This window comes from Herpailurus yagouaroundi, unplaced genomic scaffold (genome assembly GCF_014898765.1).
Source record: "Herpailurus yagouaroundi ecotype Mexico unplaced genomic scaffold, PumYag 67690, whole genome shotgun sequence".
Taxonomy (NCBI): Eukaryota; Metazoa; Chordata; class Mammalia; order Carnivora; family Felidae; genus Herpailurus; species Herpailurus yagouaroundi.
In genome coordinates, this window is record NW_024420490.1 from 5293974 (window position 1) to 5317970 (window position 23997).

Consider the following 23997-nt stretch of genomic DNA (forward strand, 5'->3'; position numbering starts at 1 on the left):
ATTCTTCATTCTCCTTTTAATGGAGCCCCGGCTTTGTTTCGGGACAATGTGCTCAGCTCCTGAGCTGAACCACGTTTGGTGTATGCCAATGATGGCAACCCTGCTCCTTTTTGCCTGTGATTGGTCTAGAGGCTGCCACGTACCCCAATTTCGATCACTGAGGAATAAAGGGAGGTCTGCTGACAGTGTCTGGGAAAGACAATTTCTCTCTGTTGGGAGAGGCAAATGAGGAGAAGGCCATTCGTATCGTTGCCCTTTCTTCTTTCCTGCTCGGGGTGCTACTGTGCACGGATAGGATGCCTGGAGCTGTGACAGCCATCTTACGGCCATGAGGGAAGCAGGGCCAACGCTCTTGGAGTTCTTGAGGATGGCAGAGCAGAAGAAAAGAGAAATGTTGGATGACTGGCAACCCTGATGAGCCACCCACGAATCCTGCAATCATCGAGTGCCTGGACTTCTTGCTATGTGAAATTAATAACCCTCTGTTCTACCAGCCAACTTCATTTTTTTATTTTTGTTTTTCAAAATTTTTTAATGTTTATTTATTTTTGAGAGAGAGAGAAACAGAGCATGGGTCAGGGAGGGGCAGAGAGAAAGGGAGACAGAGAATATAAAACAGGCTCCAGGCTCTGAGCTGTCAGCAATGAGCCCGACCCGGGGCTCGAACTTAGTAATGGCAAGATCATGACCTGAGCTGAAGTCAGATGCTTAAATGACCAAGCCACCCAGGTGCACTTATTTCAGCCAATTTTATTTATTATTATGTTTTAATGTTGGTTTATTTTTGAGAGAGAAAGAAACAGAGTGTGAGCAGAGAGCGAGGGAGACACAGAATTTGAAGCAGGCTGCAGGCTGTGAGCCATCAGCACAGACCCCGACGTGGGGCTCGAACCCACGAACCGTGAGATCATGACCCGAGCCAACGCTGGATGCCCAACCGACTGAGCCACCCAGGCGCCCCATATTCTAGCCAATTTTAATTAGATATTCTTTATTCTCGGCTGAAAGCACCCTAACTACTATAACTGCAAATATGCCGGCTCAGAACAGAAAAGATAAACATTACGTGTGGGTTTTTTTCCTCCTTATTTCGGGGAGAGCTCTTTGGTTGATAGTTTTAATAAGCGGTCTGGGGAGCCTGGGTGGCTCAGTCGTTTAAGCGTCAGGACTCTAGATTTCAGCTCAGCTCACGATCTCACAGTTCATGGCATCAAGCTCCACATCAGTCTCTGTGCTGACAATGCAGAGCCTGCTTGGGACTCTCTCTCTCCCTCCCTCCCTCTCTGCTCCCCACCTCTCAAAAATAAACAAATAAACTTAAAAAAAAAATAAGGTGTCTGGCTGTGCGATGGTCAGCTTTATTCTATTAATGAACGGGCAGGTGTTTTGTGCAATCTGCTTCCTTGAGTGGAATATGCAAAACCAAGCACAAATCACTGCTTGGGACAAAGCATTACATGACACCTGGGATCACAGTAAGTGACTTTATTCTAGCACCGGGTAAATGAATAATTATTCAACGAACTCATCAGGGCAAGGTAAGTATAACCAAAGGTTAACTATCTGCAGAGACAGAACAAAGAAAAGCGTCAGTGGTGTTCGGAGATGATGGGGAGCCGATCAGCACCCAGTGTCAGTACGAGGTTCCCAAATGGCACCCCCCCTGCCAGCTGGCTCAGCACAGCCTGGGCACAGGCCAACATCCCCACAGTTAGGCGGGCCTCTTGAGTGCCACATCGCTGGCCTGACCCTCTGGGGGGCCTTCCCTTTAAGAGAATCTTATTTTCCTTAAAGGTTCCCCTCCTGGTCATACCCCGGGACTTGCCTCCACCAGCTCCATACTGTCTGACATCAAAATTCCCCATGATGCACTTAAATCGATGCCCAAAGTCATCATCCGATATTAATATCTCCCTAATTAATTTTTAAATCGCTGTTTCTCTATGAAAAAAGTGGTACATGCTCAATGTACACTTGTTTTAAGAAAAACATAAAATTATAACACAAGAAAGTCGACTACAATCTTGCCACACTGAGACAAGCACAATCAAAAACAGACCTAGCCCACACTGTATGTGGTACTGCCTTATGCTTATTTCCTTTAACATCATACGCCAGGACTCTAAAAACTCCTCATGATATCTTGATTGTCTTATACTCTTCCGTTGCACTGCGATTCATGATTTACTGAATCAAACCCCGTATCAGCAGATAATTAGTTTCCAAATCATTCCCCCTCTTTGATTTCTGTTCACAGGAAAGTGCCGCGCAGATATTCTGGCACGCATGCGAAACACGAGTCCAGCAGGTTCTCTATGTGGCTTCCCGGCAGGGAGAAGGGAATAAGGCCCAGGACAGGGAGGGCCGCTGGAGGGTGGGGGCTGGTGGTGGGGAACAGGAGGCACATGAGCTCAGGGGAGCCTGGGGCAGAGGACACAAGACTGAGGAACAGACGCTGAACGGGCGGCCAGGGGAGGCGGTGAAGGAGAAGGCCATTAAAGGTTCCAACAATTGAGTGGGCCTTGGCTGGGCGCTAGCAGGGGCTGACACCCCTACTGTCACCTACGTCATGACTCTGTCCTGGAAACTGAAACCAGCTCTGGGGCCCAAACCTGAGCAGGGTGAAGCAGTGAGAGAAAAATTAGAGGCTAATTCACTCTGGTTCTCCACCTTGGCTGCACAGTGAAATCACCGGACAATTAAAAAAACAAGAAGACTCATGCCTGGGTCCCTCTCTGGAGACGGACTGAATTTGTCCGGGGTGCAGCCTGGGCATGGTAGCTTTTCAGTGTCCCTAGGTGACATTAGTATGCTGCCACGTAGAGAAGCAGTGCTCTAGCAGAGGCTGGGGGCTCGGGGGAGGGAGGGATAAGTAAGGACTTGACTGAGCTGATGGGAGAGGGCACTGGGGCGCCGCCACCACATGAGGGACAGGGTGTTCCAGGGCTCACCGAGTGGATGGCCTGCCCAGGGGAGCCGTCGGGAGTAAGGCTCATCAGGAGAGCCCCTCCAGGGCCAGGCTGGGCGGTGCTGACCTGGTGTGTGGGGCAACACGGATGCCGGAGCAGCAGATCAAAGCGGCGACCGAAGGCTTGGGTGATCGCTGACAGGTCAGAAACACCGCAGTGGGAGTGAGGAGGAGGACGTGAGGTGACCCAGCATGCAGAGCGGGGTGAAAGAAGGATGTGGGGAGCAAGGGGAGCGGATGGGCCAGCCTCAGGCCCGCCCTGGGATGGACTCAGCATGGTGTGTAGGGACAGACAAGGTCACACCCGGGAAACTTCTGCAGGGCTCCAGGGAGGACTCCATCTTTGCTCCCCACCCGTGCTCCGGGGCCACTAAAATAATTAAATCCACCTGGGAGTTGAGGGTTCGACAACACATGAGCTTGTCTATAATGGATCACACTTTCAAAACGATTCAGAGGTGTGGCGTGTGTCTCATGCGCTTCGACCGTGAGCCCCAGGAGGACAGGAACTCGTCTTTGTCCTCTCAAAGTCTAGCATGTTCCCGGGAAAAAACGTGCATAATATTCTGTGAATGAAAGAACAAGCGAACAAACGAACTCGCCAACAAATGACTAAACCATCCCAAGAAAAACTCTATTTCCAGGAGTGTAGCTTACAGAGGTTTCTACTAACAGGACGCGAGACGGCAGCTCAAGGGTGGAAGGCAACGTTCTGTGCCGTGGCTGCAGGGGAAGCTTGGCTGGCCCATTTTGTTTTACTGGCTGAAGTCTACGCTCCAAACACCCGTACACGTTGAAGCCTGGCCACGCTTAGCCAGCGTCACCTCAACAGAATGACAGATGGCCGAGAAGACTGCCTCATCCTTGTCACTCAAGAGTAAGAGGATGGCCGGAATCCTGCAGGGGGAGCCACTCTTTTTAACGTCTTCATGCATATTCAGCTATGTTTAACTTCCTATACTTTCAGATGATAAAAAGCACTTTCGGGAGACAATAGCAAAATTCAACTTCCAGAAAGAAAAAGACACACCAAGTAGGAGGCCGCTTGCTGAAAAGGAAACCACGGAGCCCATACTGCGACACACTTCTGCTTTCTGCCAGTGGAGGGGGAAACTCTTCAGTACTGTAACCTAAACTTTCAGGGGCACAAAGCATGCTCTCGTGACTGTGGCTATGGTAGCTGACATTAAGGCAGAGTTTCCATGACTAACTCATTGTGGTGTGAAGAAAATGTCCCAATTTTCACGATGGGTTTTGAAATGAATCAGGCTGAAACTTGATATAAGCTTTCTCAGCCTGGCTAGGAATTTTTCCTCTTAGTAAGAAATGGTTTTAATGCCCATAAGCCAATCCAAAACTATTGAACTGGCAAATGTTGGGTATTTTTTAAAAGTTAGTTTCAGAAGGATGAGAGGTTCTTGGCTTTTCTCACACTTGAAAGACGAGCCCTCTGCAGACATACGGGGATCATTTACGTTGGACACGGATCCAGCCTGGAAAGGGCCCTTGACTCTCCATGGCACACACAGTTGCCCATTTTCCATCAATTTCAGTCATACCCTATTTAGTTCAATTAGAAAATGTGGCCTTATTTTCCATGGATGGGAGGGATTGTACCAGTGACCACAGGTGACCCAAAATGCGTCCACTGACACCACAGGAGACAAACAGTTAAAAGTCTGAGACAGGCCAGCTGTCACCAAAGCAACCGTCTGCAAACTCTTAAATGGCTATTTATTCATTGGAGCTCACTGCTCTGGACTTGCGAAGGAGCCCTAGAGGGGAGGTTTCCTACAGTTGAAGTGTGGCAATGTCACTACCTCCCAGTATCTCTGGAAGCTGTCCCTTCTCCTCCATGTCACTGTCAAGGATCATCATGGCTGGTGGGGCTCCTTGTGGACCACAGGCCCAGCAGGGCTGTAACGGATTTCTCCCTCCCAATCCAGTACCACTCCATGGGCTTCCCCCAGAGAGACGTGTGACATGAAGCTCTGAGTATGTCCCCATTCTCTGCTTCAAATCCTTCCCAAGTTCCCAGGAAATCCTGGTGACTTAGCATGGCCAAGGCCCTGGTGGTATGGCTGGTGACAACCTCTGTCTCTGTCCCTTGCATGACTTTCTTTCCTTCCTTTCCCTTCCCTCCCTTCCTCACGCCTGGGGCTATCAAGACTTGGCTTAGGGATGAAGACCTCTTCCAAGAAGCCAGAATGCACCCCAAAGCCTGGCTTGGATGTTCCCCTACTCATCCACCACTCTGATCTCAGCATTTAGCACCCTGACATTCCTTGCTGACTTATCTCTCTCCCCAACAGCCAGGAAAGAGGCTATGCCTTTTCTCTCTGTTTTGCCCTGGTGTGACATCATTTCTGGCTTGCAGTGTGTGTGCAATCAACGATTATTGAATAAATGAACAAACAACCTTTCTGGGCTTCAGTTTTTCCACCAGAAAAAAGGGGAGAATTATCTGAGCTATAAGCTTTGCAGAATTGTTCTTTTATAAATGGGAAATTGTATGAAAACTCTTTCAAATCATGCAGGTAGAATTTTGTTTTCATATATCATTGATGGAGCTATGGGATTTGGGAACAGAGATCTAAGAGCAAGGCTAAATTTATAAAAAAGCACACACGTGTTTTGTTTTTTTTTTTTTCTTTTTAAATGAGAGAACTCTAAACCCACAGGGCTGTTGGTGCCTTCTCCACAGTGAAGAAGCATCTCCAGGCAGTCTGGACAGGAAGTCTTACCCTGCATGTAAATCATGTGACCGGGTGTGGAAAATCTGTGCCGACTACAGAGATGAGCCCATTATGAGGGGTCAAACGAACACCTGCGTTAGCTGCATCACTCACTGAAAAATTCTCATTTGACCAACGATTAGATTTTATGGCAAAATAAGTCCTCCAAAATGTGGACGGATAGAGCATACTAGCTGCTGCATTTTCATTTATAATCCGGGGGTGGAGTTTGTAAGACACAAGTACTGAGATAAACAGGTTTGCGCTACTGTTTGCCCACCTACGACTCCCCCCTTCACACACGCACACTCATTTAACCTGCACAAAACCCATGCTGTGTAGGCTGCTCTCCTCCATAAAGGGAGACAGAGGGTCAGAGGATAGACAACTTGGTCAACGTCACAACCGGAAAGTGACCGGGCCGACAACCAGATCCATGTCTGTGGAATTCTTTCCACTACAGACCACTGAACAGACAGCAAGAACATTTCACCTTACGTTTCACGTATCCCACAGTGAACTCTCCGAATTGTTTCTATATCAAGAGTAAGAAAAGACACTCAGAATGTAATCTAGTGTGTGTGAAGAAACCCATTTATGCTCTGATGACAAGCTGTCTTTGTTCCAGTTTATTCCAACGTGTTTTTAAATGGACAGAAAAAGGGACGGGCTTCCTTCAGGGAATCTCTGGCAAGAAATGTAAGGTGTTAGGCAAGGTAGACCAGGCTTTTTAGCTATTCAGTACAAAATAACTTTTACATGGGAACTTATAGCTGAAGAATAAGAGAGGAAGATAGAGTTTATTTGCTCCTTCACTTAATCGAATATTTATTAAGTATCTACTGTGTGCCAGGCATAGCTATCTTTTTTTTGTTTTTAATTTTTTTTTAATGTTTATTTATTTTTGAGACTGAGAGAGACAGAGCACGAATGGGGGAGGGGCAGAGAGAGAGGGAGACACAGAATCGGAAGCAGGCTCCAGGCTCGGAGCCATCAGCCCAGAGCCCGACGCGGAGCTCGAACTCACGGACCATGAGATCGTGACCTGAGCTGAAGTCTGACGCTTAACCGACTGAGCCACCCAGGCGCCCCCAGGCATAGCTATCTTAATGAGAATGAAAGTGTCATCACTTTATCAGCACTACCCATCAAACTTGCTGTGATGATGGAAACCTGCTATATCTGTACCGTCCAATATGGTAGCCACTAGTCTCATGTGGCTACCTAGCACAGTCATATGGCTAAGTGTGATTATTGAAAATAAATTAAATTTAAATAGCTACATGCAACTAGCAGCAATGAAGATCTCTACCAGACCCTGCATCATGGTATTTCTTCTCATGTCTGCTTAGTCCATTCCTTCCATACATATTTACTAAGTGAGTACTACAATCCAGGCTCTGGGCTAGGCACGGGGGGATCGGGGGGCTGAACAAAATAGCCATGGCCCCTGCCTAACGGAGCTTAGAGCCTCCAAAAGAAATGGACTTATATATAAATTATATATATTATTATAATTATATATATTATATATAATATATATAATATATAATGTAATATAATATATAATAATATAATATTAATATATATACTTATAAGTACATATATGTATTACATATATATCAATATATATATTATATATATATAATTATACATTTTGCTAGCTACTATGAAAGAAAGGTAAAAGATGAAATTAGCAATGATAGCATGGGGACCTAATTTAGATCTGGAGAAGGGGTACGGGAAGTGGGAGGCATGCCTTACTGAAGTCTAGCACCAAAGAGAGGTAGAATGCTTCATGGGGATTGATAACAGGCAACGTCAAATGGGGAAAGTAACTTTTCACACTTGCATTCCTTTAAAAGTTGCTTACTACAGACCCAGAAGTGTTAGGCCAAATGATTTAGTAAATAATGTATTTACTGGAAATAGTGGTTATGCTATTATTACAGGAATGTAAATTGGCAGAGCCTTTTTGTAATGCCATTTGTTAATACCTATCATGAAATGTAAATGCATACACTTTCAGATATTTCACTTCTAGAAACGGATCCAGAGAAATGTTTATGTAAGCCTAGAATGATACATTTATAAGGCCAGTGGTCTTAAAGCTGTTTTTCCAGAGTGTCTCCTAAAATAATTTTGAAAACCCACGTGCCCCTTTACACATCTTAAGGTGACATCTAAAATTTTTCGTAACTTATTGTCACAGAAGATATCATTTCTGCTATATTCTAAATATTGATATTTTAAAATGTGACTATTATATTACTCTCTTAAACACATTCAACATCTATTTGAATACCACAGTAACCTAACAACCACTGCCGTCCATATTAAAAAATCAGGAATAAGCTGGGGCGCCTGGGTGGCTCAGTCGGTTAAACGTCCGACTTTGGCTCAGGTCATGATCTCACAGTTCATGAGTTTGAGCCCCGTGTCCAGCTTTGTGCTGACAGCTCAGAGCCTGGAGCCTGCTTTGGATTCTGTGTCCAGCTCTCTCTCTGTTCCTCCCCGACTCGTGCTCTGTCTCTCCCTCTCAAAAATAAATAAACATTGAAAAAAAAATTTAAAAAAATCAGGACTAAGCTTTTCTTTAGCACTTGGAAAGTCTGCACCACCCTTTTCCCTCTCTGAATTCATATTTCCATCATAATGCTGGATTTTATTCTAATGTAACCTAGTTTTACGATTTTGTTAACTTTGCTTTCTGTTAACTATCTTTTTGTTATAAAAACATGTATACAAATTGAAATTTATGATTTCTGAATTTCCTGAAATCATAAGGTTCTAAGGGGAAAAATTATTTTTCTCCTGGAAGGAGTTACCATGACAATAATTAGTAGCAAATGATCAAAACACATGTAAACACACATACCACACATTTTAATAATCTGTGAGCATAAAAGAGTAGAATCTTATTGGGCTTTCCCCCCAGATAACTTCATGCACATGTGCATGATTATACTTACCATAAGAATGGCATGGTTTGGTATCGATTCTATTCCTAGCTTTTATTTTATAGACGTAAGTGCCAAAAAACTCTGTTCACACAAACAGAAGTATATGGGAATGGAAAGAATTTTGTTATCACCATGTCACTCAATTCTTTGAACTCTTTCCAAGGTATGTGGCAAAAATCAGACGGTGGTCTAGCATCACCAAGAACTATTTTTAACAATCTATCAGTGAACAACTCAGTGGGTGCCTCCTTCAATTTTGTTGACACAAAGAATTAGAAACCAACCAACTTGTCAATGGATTTTTTGTCCGGTCAATAAAGTCACTCAATTTCTCAAGTCCAACACCCATCTTGGAAGTGTCTCTCAGTTTGCACCGGGGGTTTGTACACCCACGGAGTGGGCAAGAGATTGGCTAGGCTGTGTAAGGTGGGAGCAGGTGACGGGAAGGGGGAAGAGAGGGAGGAGCAGCATCCAGCGGGGCTCCTAGGAGAGGAGTTTGAAGAAAGAGCACCTATGAAATGAGACACTATCCATCGCCTCCTGGGAGGCCCAGGAGTCTCCGTGGCCTCCCAAGGTGCAGCGAGCCCTGTCTATAGATCACTGTCCTAGGCTGCTCTTTGCAGCACTGCTCTGGGTGAACTGGTTATGGTAGAATCATACCATGGAATATCACATTGCCGTTAAAAGTCTATGGTTGACCTATGTGACTTATGTGGTGAGATATCAAACATACATTATTTGTTACAAAAAAAAACTGTAGACCAGAACAGCGCATACAACATGCTCACGTTTGAAAAAGTCCGTCCATCTACCCATTAATGGAAAGACTTCCAAAAGTGTGTACAACAAATTAAGAGTGGTTATCTCAAAGAGAGGCTGAGACACAAAGGTGACTTTCACTTTCTAACTTCCTGTGTTCTTCCCCGCCCCCCTTTTTTTAAGTACCTATTCCCTTTGCAATTGGGGGTGGGGAGAGCTCTTGAAAATAAAAATACAAGCGAGTAGATCATGTATGAAGTGATTTCAGATGCGGCTATGGAAATTTCAGTCAGCTGATCTATGTTATGTGTTCAAGAACTTTCCTCCTTTCTAATAACAGCAGTCATGGTGAGAACGCAGGTTGAGGCCTCGTTCTTCACCGCTCTCTGAACTACAGCTACACCACCTACCCCTGAAACAGCGCCTGTTTTGTGTCTGCCACTCCACACCACTAGGTCTCGGTGTTACAACAACCCTCTGAGGCAGGTGGGCATTACTAACCCTGTCAGGAAGAAGAGGAGAGAGGAGCTAGAATCCAAATCCAAGTGTGCCTACCTGAGAACCCATGATTTCTCGGACACACCCCACACTTTCCTCAGTAACTCTGTGCAGTTATCTTACCTCTACATAAGGCTTGACTCTGTGACTCAAACTTATTTGGGATGGCAAACATCCTACCCCCATTTACATTTTCCTGTAAGATCTGGGTGACAAAAATCATGATGCATTTTTAAGAAGTGAATACTTTTAAAACCTTTATAAAAAGTAATGCCATAACTGTTATGCCCACAATTGTTAATTACTTAAACTTCTACTTGGCCAGCAAATCTTTTATAAGCAAAAATCTTCAGGCCAAAGAAAACCCTAGGTTAGACCTCAGAAAGGGCCAAATTAGCAATTCTAGGTTAAAGGAACAAATAGAATGGAAGGAATTGTGGTAAAGAGACAAATTAAAGAATAAGCTATTTTATTTATTTATTTATTTATTTATTTATTTATTTATTTAGAGAGAAAATGCAAGTGGGGGAGGGGCAGAGAGAGAGAGGAGGAGAGAGAATCCCAAGCAGGCTCCTCGCTGGCTGAGGCGGGGCTCGATCCCACAAACTGGGAGATCATGATCTGAGCCCAAATCAAGAGCTGGACACTTAACCGACTGAGCTACCCAGGTGCCCCAGAAGAACAAGCCATTCAATCTTAGGGACGATTCAGAGGCTACCAAAAGAGCGGTTTTCTTTCTCTACGTCCCAAAATCTCAGCTAAAAGAAATGGAGCCAGAGAGACAAGCCTGTGAGACCGAACGGGGCCCCTTTGATCTTTTCCTCCAAGCCCCTGGTTTAAAGATGGAAACGGGATCCACACCTGAAGCTAATGTAACATTGTGTTAACTACACCCAAATAAAAATTAAAAAAAAAAAAAAACAACAACAACCACCACCAAAACCTCAGGACCCAAAGGCCAGAGGGCCTGTTGCAATGGGGCGTGCGTTCAGAGGGCACGTTTCCTTTTAGGAAGCAGAGGAACAGGGCGTTTCATCTTATTCAACAGCACCTTACTTAGAGAAAAGAGCTCTCGACACTCATAAAAGAAACATTTTGTGTGTGAAATAACATCCGAATGCCTGGAGTTATACGGAATCTAAAATTAAGCGCCGAGTAAAAAACTCGAAGAGGAAAGAAAAGACCCATCCGAAGCACAGGGATCCTCTTACCATACTGGGAGAGACAGGCGTCCCTCTAGAACTGGAGGCCCCCTTTCTCCAGCCTTGGGGGAAGGAAGAGGAGAGAGGTACAAAGCATTTAAAGCCCTTTTATTTTAAAAAATTCCATGAGTGATTTAAAAAAAAAAAAATCACAAGTAACGGTATCTCTATAAAAAAATTAATCTGCTAATCGTACATTTCTGAGCCAGTGAGTTTTTACCCACGCTTCAACACCTGCCTCTTTCTGCAGTCTTCTGTTTGCCCTCGACATTTCTCCTCTCCCCTGACCCTCTTCTCTGCACATATGTGCTGGATTTGGGATTTTCAGAAGGCGCCCAGGAGGCGGTGCCCACCCATGACAAGGCTATCGCCGGTCTATAAGGTGCCAACAAAAAGAGGTCAACATTGTGAGTCTCCCAGGAAGCTAAATTTATCCAATTTTTAAACTCAGAGATTATTTCTACCAGGCGATGATGGCATTTGCTTTTTAAAATGTCCTTAATTAGTAAAATAAAAGTCAGCAGTCCCTCGAATTAAAAGCCTTTTCTGTGTGTGTGAGTCTGAATTCCAAAATATGAACAACCTCAGGGAGAGATGACTCAGGCCTGGGGAGGTGGGGAGCGCGGCTGCAGGTCACCGCGAAGCTAAATAAAGAGGCTACTCCGGCTCTAAATCAGGGCTCCCTGTTCACTGACACCTCATCCTTAGCTTGTCACCACCAGATCCGATTACCCTCTAACAGGACCCACAACCTCACCCCGAAGCACTCATCGCTTTTCTCATTTAATGAATCTAAGGTAGTGGGAGGCCAAGTGGGCTGAGATGTCCACATCATGCCTTAACAAGGACCTATGGCGAAGAGAAGGAGTGTGAGAACTCAACTTTCCTCCTTAATAAGGTGTAGTTTGTCTCTAATGCTTCTAGCGTAAGGGGTACTTGAACCTGGTTTTCCAGCAGGTCGCATATCCCTCCGGATATTTACAAGTCGAACGGACGCCATAACCAGGCTCTGCCAATCTGTGAGCCCACGGCCCGCGGGAGGAGGGCACTGCAGGCCAAATAAATGCCATGTGCAATCCGAGACTGGACGTCACCTGTTCCTTCTTGCTTCCACATTCACTCACAGCACAGAGGCCTCTGTGTTGAGCACACTGCGGAAGTGGCAAATGTTAGTGTGTGAGTCTCTTTGCTGAATATAGACTACTTTGGACCCATGGGTGCCCCTCTGCATTTGCATTCTTAAACCTGCAAACAGTCTCAGCATGTCACAAAAGTGGAGACACTCAAGCCATTGGGGTGAAGGAAGGCCGCAGGGGCTCTGAAGATGGAGGAAAGCGACCAAAATACCAGGGCTGTTCATGCTGCCTCTGTGCACAGGTGAGCTTCTGGGGCTGGTCACAGGTCACACAGGTAGCAGCACTGTGACCCTCTCCAAGCCAAGAGTCATTTGAACACGCTTGTTAAACACCCAAACGTCCCTCTGCTCATCTTACCCATCAGTTACTTTCCCTGCTGCGGGCCGATGGCTGTACGTGGCTCAGGCAGGAAGGCACTGCTTGCTCACTCTGTGTTTTAGAATCATTCACACCACAAAACACGTCACTCCCATGAAGTTAAGCCACAATTTATCATCATCCCCCCGCTTTCATTTGTTTAACCTCCACCTGTTTCTATAGCATTCATGAGCCTTCTCCTGGCACTGTGAATGTTTATCGCTTTTGTGTTTATTGGATGTGATGGAGTAAAAGAGGTTTGTGGAATTTAAGAAACAAAGCAGATGAACGCACGGCAGGCAGAGGAGAGAGGGAAACATACCACAAGAGCCTCTTAACAATAGAGAACTGAGGTTTGATGGAGGGAGGTGGGTAGGATGATGGGCTAACTAGGTAATGGGTATTAAGGATGAGCACCGGGTGTTGTATGTAAGTGATGAATCACTGAATTCTACTCCTGAAGCCAACATTGCACTGTATGTTAACTGAAGTTTAAATTAAAAAAAACAGGGAAAAAAAGAGATTTGTGGAACGCCTCAAAACGAAGCATGAATGCAGCCAACCCAACAGACCACCAAAGGCCAGGACTGCCCTGATGGGGGCTGAATAGGCACAGGCAAGCGCCTGGGTTTGGGTGTGGCCTTATGTTTATAACTGTGAACATCTGTCAGCAGACATCCTCAGTTTACATCTGGGACCGGACTCTTGGAAGTGCCGAGAAGGACAAGGCTTTGCCATCAGGCCACCTCCTGTAAGACTGTGAAATGATTTTGAAACCCGTGCTGACTGCCAGCTTGACTGCGTTTGCTCAGCGCAAACCTAGGCTGTGAGCCCTAAGAGTCTTAGGTGAGAGGTGGGGAGCACTGCACGGAGATGTCCAGCATATAGCCTCTCCTGAATGAACGGGAGTCAACGCCGAGCATCCCAAAGTGTGGGGAGGACACCGAAACTGCTCAGGGGACTGACTAGGTTCAAGATCCATCCACCCGAAGCTCCAGATGTTTCACCTCCTTGGTGTAAAGCACGTGACTCTACTAAGCCCAATCTCTTCTGCTTTTTGTCATCACACTGGAGACGTGCATATTGCTTCTCACATAGCTCTGGTATAAACTGGCGCGCAAGTGTGACCTGTGTCCCTGGATAGGAGCCAGAGCTGCTTTTAACACCTTTGTTGAGGTACCATTTGTGTCCCATAGACTTCACCCATGTTAAGCATACAACTTAATTTTTAGGCAGTTTACGGAGTTGTGTAACCATCACCACAATCCAGTTTCAGAACCTTGCCAGCATCCCAAATCAACTAGCACCTAATAGCATTCCCAGGGTGTCAGCAGGGAAGTGCTTCTGCATTCCTTGGTCCAAATGACCCACACGCCAGGAGGCATCCGAGAGGGATCGGAGGACAAGAGGAAGTTGGACTCCTACCTTCCAAACCAGTCCCTCGTCCTGAGTCCATCAGCTTTAAAGCTAGCAACACGTGGCCAGCAAGCGGACTGCGACGTCAAGTGTGTCTGTGGATCGGGCTGAAAAGACAGAGGGGCAAGTCCCAGCTCCCCGATGTGAAGAGGGGGTGACGAGATAGACGTGGGACAAGTGTAATGAGATTCAAACAGAATGGAGAACAATGGTCAACGAAGGCAAGTGACAGAGGAGAAATGAGAAGGGCTGTTTCTAAGTCAATTAGTTGGAACTAGATGGCTTAGTTCCTAGGTTGCTTCCCACCTGGGGGCCCGTTGCTACGTGCTTTGGTGGGAAAGAGACGGAAAATCTCCACAGTACCGCAGTGTAATAATAACTCCTGCCATGCCGTGGGAACTACCACACACGGCATAATAAAAGTAAATGTTAGGGCACTTGACTTCGCGGCCTATAATCTCCCATTCGATCGGAACAGAGACTCTCCCGTCAGCAAGAGAAAAGTGGACAATTTAATTTTCATTTCTATTCATGCACAGGCCTGCATTGGAGCTCATCCACATTTCCTATTATGTTACTTGAAATACGGCCGTGTAGTCTGATACACAATATCTGACTGACATCAACAACTTCGTTTTGGACCAACTGATTTCATTCTAAATTATTATGGGCTGACAGATGCTGGTGGCTGCCCACGCGAGATCTGAAAAAGTCATGTTCTCTAATTCAATATTATAATAATTTAAAATTATAGCTTTATTAAGAGGAAACAGATTTATTTATAGCTAACACTGATGATTTCTAATGCCTTTCAGGGCTGTATTTGGCTATTCACCGCAGCCCACGTTTGGACAGCTTCAATTGTTTGAGTGACTAACAAAACATTCTGGTACCAATAATTTCCTTCTCGATTCAAAGCAACGAACAAATGCTACAAAAGCAGAGCTACAAAGCGGCCCTGAAAGGAGCTGGCCCCTCTGCAAGGTCCTCTTCTCCTTGACCGACCCACCTGCAAGAGCATTTGCGCATTTGGGCCTAAAGACATTCTGCTTAAAATCCTCTCCTCCCTTGGCCTCCGGGATGTTGCCAGATGTGCTTTTCCCTTAGATGTGGACTTTGTGCAGGGTTTGGTCTCCAAGCTCTAGGTCCCTCTTCCTCTTTTCTCATGCTAAGGACATCCTCTTCCTGACTTAACTATCCCTTCTCAGCAGATGACAGCATCACTGATAAGCATTTCTATCATTTTGCAGCCCACCAAGTGATTTTGCAGAACTCGGGAGGACAAGGCGAGGAAGCTGGGAGAGATGTTAGTTTTCTTCACAAATAAAGAAGCTGAAGCTCAGAGAGTCTGAAGGAAATCACGGAAGGTTCCCCAGCCCGGAGGCAGCGCTGTGCACTCTGTGTTCCGTCCCCAGGAAGGCCCTAATCTCCACCCGCAATCCCAGCTGGCCTCTGCAGCCTCAGCCCTCCCCGGCCTCGGCCCTCCAGCTTCCGCCTCCTCCAGCACCCACATGGGGACGTCCGACCAAATCTCAGAGTTAACACGCTTAAATAAATCCACATTTCCCCCCAAACCGGTTCCTCCTCCGGACGTGCTTATGTCTACCCAAGTCATTTGTCCCCCAACCCTACAACCTCACGGCTGACAAACTATTCTCTCCTCCTCCCTGCTCCCAAATCCAATCTGTTACTGAGGCCTGGCAATAATTCTTTTGCACTGCTGCTTCCACATCTTTGCCTTCTTTCACAATCCTGTTGCGCAGCTCGGCTCGGGCTCTCTTAGCTGCCTCCCCCCCAAACTATCAAATAACCTGACTCCTTGACTGCAGTCTTTCCTTCATTGGATTGGTCCCACAGAGCTCCATCAGTTATTATCTGAAGGCTTAGACCTGATCATGCCACTTCAGTGTCAACCCACTGCCTACAGATGAAATTACAAATCCATCCCTGTCCAACCGGATCCCGCCCAGACCTCCTTCCCCCGGGCGGCCCCCCCCCCCCCCCCATGCCAGCACAGAGCCTCTACTGCGGCCAGGCTGATCTGTGCTCGGGTGTCGGCAGTCCCCACGGGATTCCCTGCCTGCCTCTGCCTCTGTCTCAGTGAATTCACCTTCTAGATCCAGATAAGTCTGTCCCCCTCACAGAGCCTGGGCACCAAGGAGCACCCATAACTCTGATCGGCATTACTTTCTACCACTCAGTGGTCAGTCAGACCGTCGGTGTCGCCTCACTTTCCATCTGCCGTCCTGGTGGCCCAAACAGACCCAAAGCTGCTGGAAGGCGGGGCTTGTGTGTGAGGGCCTTGGTATCCATTCAGCCTTGCCCTTGAGTAGACACTCAAGTATTTAGTGGCTAATTATGTGGCCGCCAACCACGGTTTCTTGCAATGCAAATAATACATGCATTACCTTATGTGCTGGAGGAATCACATTCCTCTGGGATTAAGGTCTTCTTGGTAAAATGAGAGCAAACTAAACCTCAGCATCTCTCTCTGGGCTCCGAAATAGACACAACTTGCGCTCAGCTTCCACGTATGAAGAGCTTTCATAGATCAGCCCACTTCGATCAATTTCCCAACATTTCCAAACTAGCTTGTCAGACTGAGAAATCCAAAACTCATATTTTGGTGATAGCCATCTGAGTCATCGCCAGACCCCAAGAAAACAAGGGCCAAAGCCCAAGGCTCTTCACAAGCAAGGCACAGCCTTGGAGGACGGAGAACACCTCTCTTCCTGTGGGAAGACCCCGACGACCTTCTCTGCCTCTTCACCAACTGGCCATCCTGCCTTAAAATGGGGCCCAAATGCTAAACCACAGGGACAAGACCAGAACTTTCGTCAGGCTCCGTCTGAGGATCCCTTCTCATTCACAGCCAATCGCTGCTCTGCTCTGCCCTTTAACCAGGTCGAAAGCTCCGGCAGGCCAGCATTTCTATTATTACTCCATCTGCCCAAGCTGTCAGAAGCCCTTGGTCATGCCTCCTGACTGGGCTTCTCAAAGGCTCAGGATGGGAAATGGTCTCTGGAGACAGAGCAAGTATTTTTGGTGTTTATGGTCACAACGACACATCCTACCGCCAAGCCTTTCCAAGATCTGACCATAGACCGCAAGCCGGCAGTTGCAAAGATGCAACTCTATTAGCAGGTTTGGAAGAAAACAGTACCCCGAAGAGGAGTGACCCCGGGTGACGACAATGCTCACGACAGGCACTCCAGGGCCTCTTACGAGGCCGGCCAAGAGTCACACACTTGTTTCTAAATTGAGCAGCCAATTGAAAAGATGCTGGAAGTCGTCCATGTCAAATCTGTCCCTGAGAGTGGCTGCCAAGGGTTAGGGAAGGGGTGGGGGCAGGAGGGAGGTGGGTGTGGTCATAAAAGGGTGACACGGGGGATCCTGGTAGTGATGGAATGTTCTGTATCTTGACCGTATGGTAGATACGCAAACCTACACACATGACAAAACCGCAAAGAACTAAAAACACACAAGCACTAGTAAACCCGCAGAACCCGGGGGACGTGTCAGTGTCAATATCCTGGCTGTGATCTTGCGCTACAGTTTCATTATGATATTACCCTTGAGAGAAAACGGGTAGAGGGTATGCGGTTGTCTCTGTATTACTTCTTAGGACCGCACAGAAACCTAGAATCATTTCAAAATAAAAGAGTTTAATTAAAAAAGGCAAATTCCAAAATACAGTCCTATTCTGTTGAATACTGTGGCCATGATAGGTGCAAAGACAAGATGTAAAGTTAAAAAAAAAAATTAGTCCCTGAATCTAGACTTCTCAAAAGGGCTGTCACCCAAGTCAGACCAACGGTGGCCTCAACCAGCACACATGCGACCTCACACCATCCATGCACGCACGTCCCCAACAGACCCTCCGACTCGCTTACCCCACAGAGACTCTAGCTACCTTGCCCTCTATCACACAGTGGTACCTCGACCTTTGGAAAACTCACTCGTGTTTTTAACTAAGTGGCCATTATGACACCAAAGCTCATCTGAAATTCAAATTCAAAACATTTAGTGTTGTGACTACAATGAACTCTGCCATTCTGCATTTTCACCCATTCGCCTTTATACACTAAACACATAAACCACCAGAGAGTATGAATAAAAGTGCGAATGCCCACTTTTACAAAAGGTCTCTTCGTCACTTCTTTTCCATCGTCGCTTCCCCTTCTTTATAAACCTGGAACATCTAAAACCAGCCGAGGGCTATGAGCCTTCCATTGAAATAGCTGTGTTAGTCCTCAGGCTGCCTGAAGGGGCAAGTCGCACTCCGCAGCTCTTTTACAATTGTGCAAACAGAAGCCAGAACGCTCTCCTTACTCACCAATGTCATTGCTGCGGTCCGAGAGATCCTTGTCCAGGATGCCGGATATCGAACTGCCCACCAAGTCAATCTTTGGACCGTCACCCCTACATTAAAAACACAAGTCCAGGCATTTAATCATTGGTGTGTGTCCTTGTTGTTTTGTCAGCTTTCTTGTGGCACATGCGTTAAGGAGCATGCCGTGCGCGGGGCAGGTGGCTCTGTCGCCTATGGGGGAGCCAGTGGGAGTCAACGAGCTATCCAAACACATGGGCCTTGGTGAAACCGGCCAACAGACTAGATGCCCACCTCTCCGGCACACATTTTCAGAGGTGGCTATTTTAATAATGACTGTTCAGCAATATACCCTCAGCCACAAACCCTCCTGCTGGTACACAGGGTACAATGTAGGGCCTGCTCCCGTCCCATGGCCAAATAAGCACCAGCAAATGATAACTGGGAGCTTCCCTTTTAAGGAGTAAGGAATTTAGCCAATGCTGCTAGTCAAAGGTCGGCTACTTTTAACCTTGAGAAAAAGGTTTTCTGGCCTGAGGCTGAGGCATCAGCCAAGCTGTTGACAGGCACAGGGGGTTGAGTTAAAGATCTGGCAGCTGCAAGCTGGCAACGGGGCACAGGCCTGTAAAATTAGACAGCTCTTGGGTGGGTGCCCCCGTGCCCATCGGGACACGAGTGACTTCCTTCTGTATCTGGGCTAGGAACAGCCCTTAGGAACGGGAAGACGCCTGTAAGAGGATGAGAGAGATAGCCTACTCGTGCATGAACAGAAGGTTCCTCCAACTTCCTCCAAAAGGGCAGTTCTCTAGACCCTTTCAGGGGGATGAGCCCTGAATGAGATTACCCTAAGTCTGTGATGGCAGTGAAACGGGGAAAGATCCTCACCCATAAAATGAGGGGGAGAAGCCAAGCAGTTGTTCTGGGAAACTAACAGAAATGGGCCATCTCATGGCTCTTGGCAGTCATCATGGCCTGAAGCCAAACCACACGATGAGTAACAGACTTACTCAAGGAGCGCTTGTCAAATACCTATCATGCAGGGGGTATTGAGAGGGCCAAGCCAGGTGGTTCCTACTCTGGAGGGGCTCACAGTCCAAATGGGGAAAGAGGCGGACACATGAGCACAGGCTCACATGGCACAGGCTATGTAAGTGACAGGCACACCACAGTCCCGTGAGAAGAAAGGACTGGGTCAGAGCAGGGGACTGCATGGTGGGGCCAGCGGCACACAGAGGAGGTGGCATTCCAGCTGGGCCTTGGAGGAAAAAGGAGAGAGAACATATCAGTAAGAGGCAGGATGAAGCAAGGACCCCAGGGTAGGTGGGAGTGTCCAGTGTGGCCAGAGGACCCAGGGCTAAAGCCTGAGGTCCCCAAAGCAGTGAGAGCAGAAAAGTTGGAAAGGGTCATGTTGCTGGGCTGAGTACTAGAGGGTTCTGTTCATCCTGGAGGTAATGGGGGATAGAAGGACCGCTGAGGCAGGGGACCTATAAACCTGGGGGCAAGGATGGGACTTGACAGGGCTGAGACCTGGGTTTCTTCACTCAAGAAGGGGCTGTGGTAGTAACTAGCATTCAGCATGACCCACGTATCCTCGTGATGGTGGAGAAGGCCCAGCAGAAGGAGGTAAGCCCCCGTCAGTTCCCGAACGAACAAGACTGACTCACAACCTCAAGTGTAACCTCAAGCATCCTCAAGGGCAGACCAGCATAGGTACGAACTCCAGGGAAACAAGGCTGAGCCAAGTGGCCTGGCCTCCCCCAAGAGAAAACACAGCTCTAAAACCGTGTGTGTGCATTTTGAGACTTTCTGGGCTTCTCAGGGCTCGGCCGAAGTAAAAGTTCAAGGAGAGCATGGACTACTGTACTTGGAAGGAGGAAGCAGCTTGAGCTGCACAGCACAGCCTTCATTGCCCACCTCAGCCCCACCTCCTAGGACTGTGGGGGCCCCAAGGGCAGGTATCCATAGCAGACCTCCTCTCCATCCCACCCCCCCCACCCCCGCCACCAAAGCTCAGGCCCCACAGGGCACATTGTCTCTGACAGGCCCCAAGCCAACAGGAGTGCTGAGATTGAGGGAATTTTCCTTGTTTTTTTTGAGAGAGAGACAGAGCCCTTGAGCAGCAGGGAGGGGCAGAGGGAGAGGAATAGAGAGAGAATCTTAAGCAGGTTCTATGCCCAGCACGGAGCCCAACGTAGGCTGGATCTCACCACCAACCTGGGCCCAAATGAAGACCAACCTGAGCTAAAATCAAGACTCAGATGCTTTAACCAACTAAGCCACCCAGGTGCCCCGAGGAAATTTATTGCAAAACATTTTATTGGCAGGGCCCCAGTGGCTTCTAATTGGAATGTAATCTTCCGAACGAAATGTTTTGGAGATGCAGCATTATTAATAGGAAAGCATTTTCTTCTTTTCTTTAAAGTTCATTTATTTATTTTGAGAGAGAGAGAGTACGTGCACTCGAGGAGGGAGACAGAGAATCCCAGGCAGGCTCCACTCAGCATGGGGATCACAACCTGAGCGGATATCAAGAGTCAGACGCTTAGCCGACTGAGCCACCCAGGAGCCCTAGCAGGAAAGCATTTTCATTTGTTAAAGTTCTTAAGGGCTCCTAATCTCACTGCTTCATAGCTATGGAGCCAGAATGATTTGGTGCTGTCACTCTCCAAACTAGCACAACTCAAACTACTCAGAGCCAGACACTCCTGTCCTTTTGGGAACACGCCGAGGACCTAAACCTACGAGAACACATGTTCTGTCCAGAGAGAAAGGTCACACAGGCAACAAAAGTCCAGTTAATTCCACTGGGACTTTTTTTTTTTTTTGCATTAAGGGAAAAGATGGTTTGAGGTGACACACCCTGGCAGGTGGCTGGGGAGAGAATTCGAGGCGGTGTTGGTGGTAGAAGGAACTTTATGCAGCAGTTAATGATCTGTACCTCTGAACAGCTCAGCTCAGCTGCTTCTGAACATGTGGTTTATTCGTACATTTTGGGAACCATGAATCTTGAAGCAGCCACTTCCCTCTTTGACAGCTCGAAGCTTCCAGTCGAATGTGAGCCTATGTTGAGGACTGTAGAGAACCCTACTGCTCATTACTGTGCCCGTCTTATCTGGGGCTCTATTACTTTTCTACCTTTATTTTCCCCCTTACTGTCACTCTCAACTATTTTATTCTTGTATATGTATTTTGGACAGTTACCACAAAGCCTTTCGGAAATGATTCAGGGTAAAAAGGAGTAATTTCTAAGAATAGGGTATATATCAATAGCATTTAAAATGATCATCTGCTTCGGGCCAGTTCTGGGAGGCTATGCTAAAGAAATAGTGTGAAACACCCAAGTGGGTTTTGCAGATCAATATGTTTACTGCAGTGTTATTTGTAACAAAGAAAAACTGCAACCTGGCGCTTTCATCAAGAGGGGAACAGGTGAGTAACCTCTATTTGATGGCCATGAAAATTACATTTATAAACCTTTATGACAAGAAGGACAAATACTGATGCTATGATGGCAAAGGACAGAAGCCAGTTACAAATGACCTACCCCTCCATGCACACACACACACACACACACGCATACCCTTCTTATGTATCAGGAAGAGGGATTATTCCTTTTAAGATTGGAAGATTATTTGCAGTGATTATTCCTGGGTAGTGTGATGGGTGATTTCTAGCACCCAGCTCAGCACCTGGTATACGGCAGGGGCTCAAAAACACTTGTGGAATTAATGAACATCTGCCTTTGTTCTGAAATGGGAATGCATTGTGTATTTGCACAATAGATGCAATTTTTCCCCCAACGCTGTATGACATTCAGCATGATCCTAACTATGTAAAACCGATGAAAAACACACCAAATCATACATAGGGAAAAAGATGGGAGAGAAACAGCAGTCGCTGGGGTAAGACTATAGGTCAATTTTCCCTTTTAAGGTTTATGTGTTTTTATTTATTTATTTTTTTAATTTTTTTTCAACGTTTATTTATTTTTGGGACAGAGAGAGACAGAGCATGAACGGGCGAGGGGCAGAGAGAGAGGGAGACACAGAATCGGAAACAGGCTCCAGGCTCTGAGCCATCAGCCCAGAGCCTGACGCGGGGCTCGAACTCACGGACCGCGAGATCGTGACCTGGCTGAAGTCGGACGCTTAACCGAATGCGCCACCCAGGCGCCCCAAGGTTTATGTGTTTTTAAAGTTCACTTTTAATATCAGAGACTCCTACAAGTCAGGCAGCTTATGTTCTCTCTCCTTTCTCCCCAACAGTAATGTCAAGGTAAAAGGTGACGTTGCCTGACCCTTGCCTGCAAACTCTCCTTTAAGGACCTCCCTGACCACAGGTGCCCCTGTGATCACCTGTGACCACACCTGGAACTCATCTGGGAACCAGGTGGGGGCCTGTGACGTCACAAATCCGAGACTGAGAGGTCCAAGGCATGACACACCACCTGAAGAAAGAGGAGCCACCAGCCGTGAGCGACCTGTCCCCAGATGTTAATGTGCCAGCTGTATTCGGACAGGAAGCTTAGGATCCCCTCATCTCTCTGAGCCCCGGTCGTGCATGCCAAGAGCCAGACACAGGCTTTCGGCTGAAATTATCTTCTATACAGGGCCAGAAGCAAGCCTATTTTGAAAACACAGTAGGTGTCGTTTAAAAAAGGTTCTGCTCCTTCCAAGTAGGGAAGCTGCAGCTGGTGTTTTGACAGTATTCAGACTGTGGGTGTGGAAGCGTTTTACAATGTCTATTTGTAAATGCTTTTCACTGTATTTATAGACTCTTACAACAATGCTAATGAATTTCAGTTCTGAAAAATACCAGGATTTCTGAAATTCTCCAAAGCACATGTTTGGAGTGGCTGATGCCCAATGAGGCCGCAGCCCTTGATGGTCTCTGTTCTCCAGTCCGCCCAACACATGGGTACCATTTTGGCAAAAAGGATGCAACGAAATGCAACAAAAAAAGAAACATCCAATCCTTTTGGAATTTACTAGCTCCTGAGAGGATTTATGTATGGTGAGCTTCTATGCCCACAGCTGCTGAATAAAAGGAGAAAATAAAAGAAAGCAAGCATATCACCCTATGTCCAAAGATACCAGAGCAAGGCTGCCCTTACTCATTTCTGATTTTTAAATCCAAATGATGCTACTGTCTTGTATTTTTCTGAGCAATTTTGGTTAGGGACACTTGAAACACGAGACCTGGATAGGTAACTGGCAGGGAAGTCTCCTTGCTTTCCTGGACAGGGAGCCTAAATTGCAGACAATGGGTTGACTAGCTCAAGGACACCTGCAGGCCTAAGTGGAACCCACGATCCCACAGAGGCAGCAGCAGCAGCTGCTGACGGCCTGTCACAAGCCAGGCACTAGGGTCAGCTCCTTCCGTCCGTATTCAATTGTCACAACCACTCCCGGAAAGATCTGCTCGGCATGGTGGACAGGGAGCCCCCTCTGGTGAAGGGCTGGATGCCCCTGCCGCTGGGGGCGCCGTTGGCCCCTCCGGGGACCACCTCAGTTGCTGAGCACCTCCTTGGCCAAGGCACATCCTTTTCAGGGCGGCCCACGCTCTACAGTATAAAAACTTTGCCCAGTTCAGCCCAACACAGACAACTCTGAGGGGCCACCTCAGCCCCTCCC

At 47.0% G+C, this 23997-nt stretch overlaps 1 protein-coding gene across 10 annotated transcripts in view; it reads right to left on the reverse strand.

Moving 5' to 3' along the window:
* Positions 1 to 23997, reverse strand: part of SH3KBP1 (SH3 domain containing kinase binding protein 1) — a 330782-nt gene that overhangs the window by 16303 nt on the left and 290482 nt on the right. For all 10 annotated transcript variants that reach the window (XM_040468252.1, XM_040468256.1, XM_040468254.1 and 7 more), the window contains one exon: positions 18371 to 18456. In XM_040468252.1, coding sequence (XP_040324186.1) covers positions 18371 to 18456 — 86 coding nt within the window. The remainder of the gene's footprint in view (positions 1 to 18370; positions 18457 to 23997) is intronic.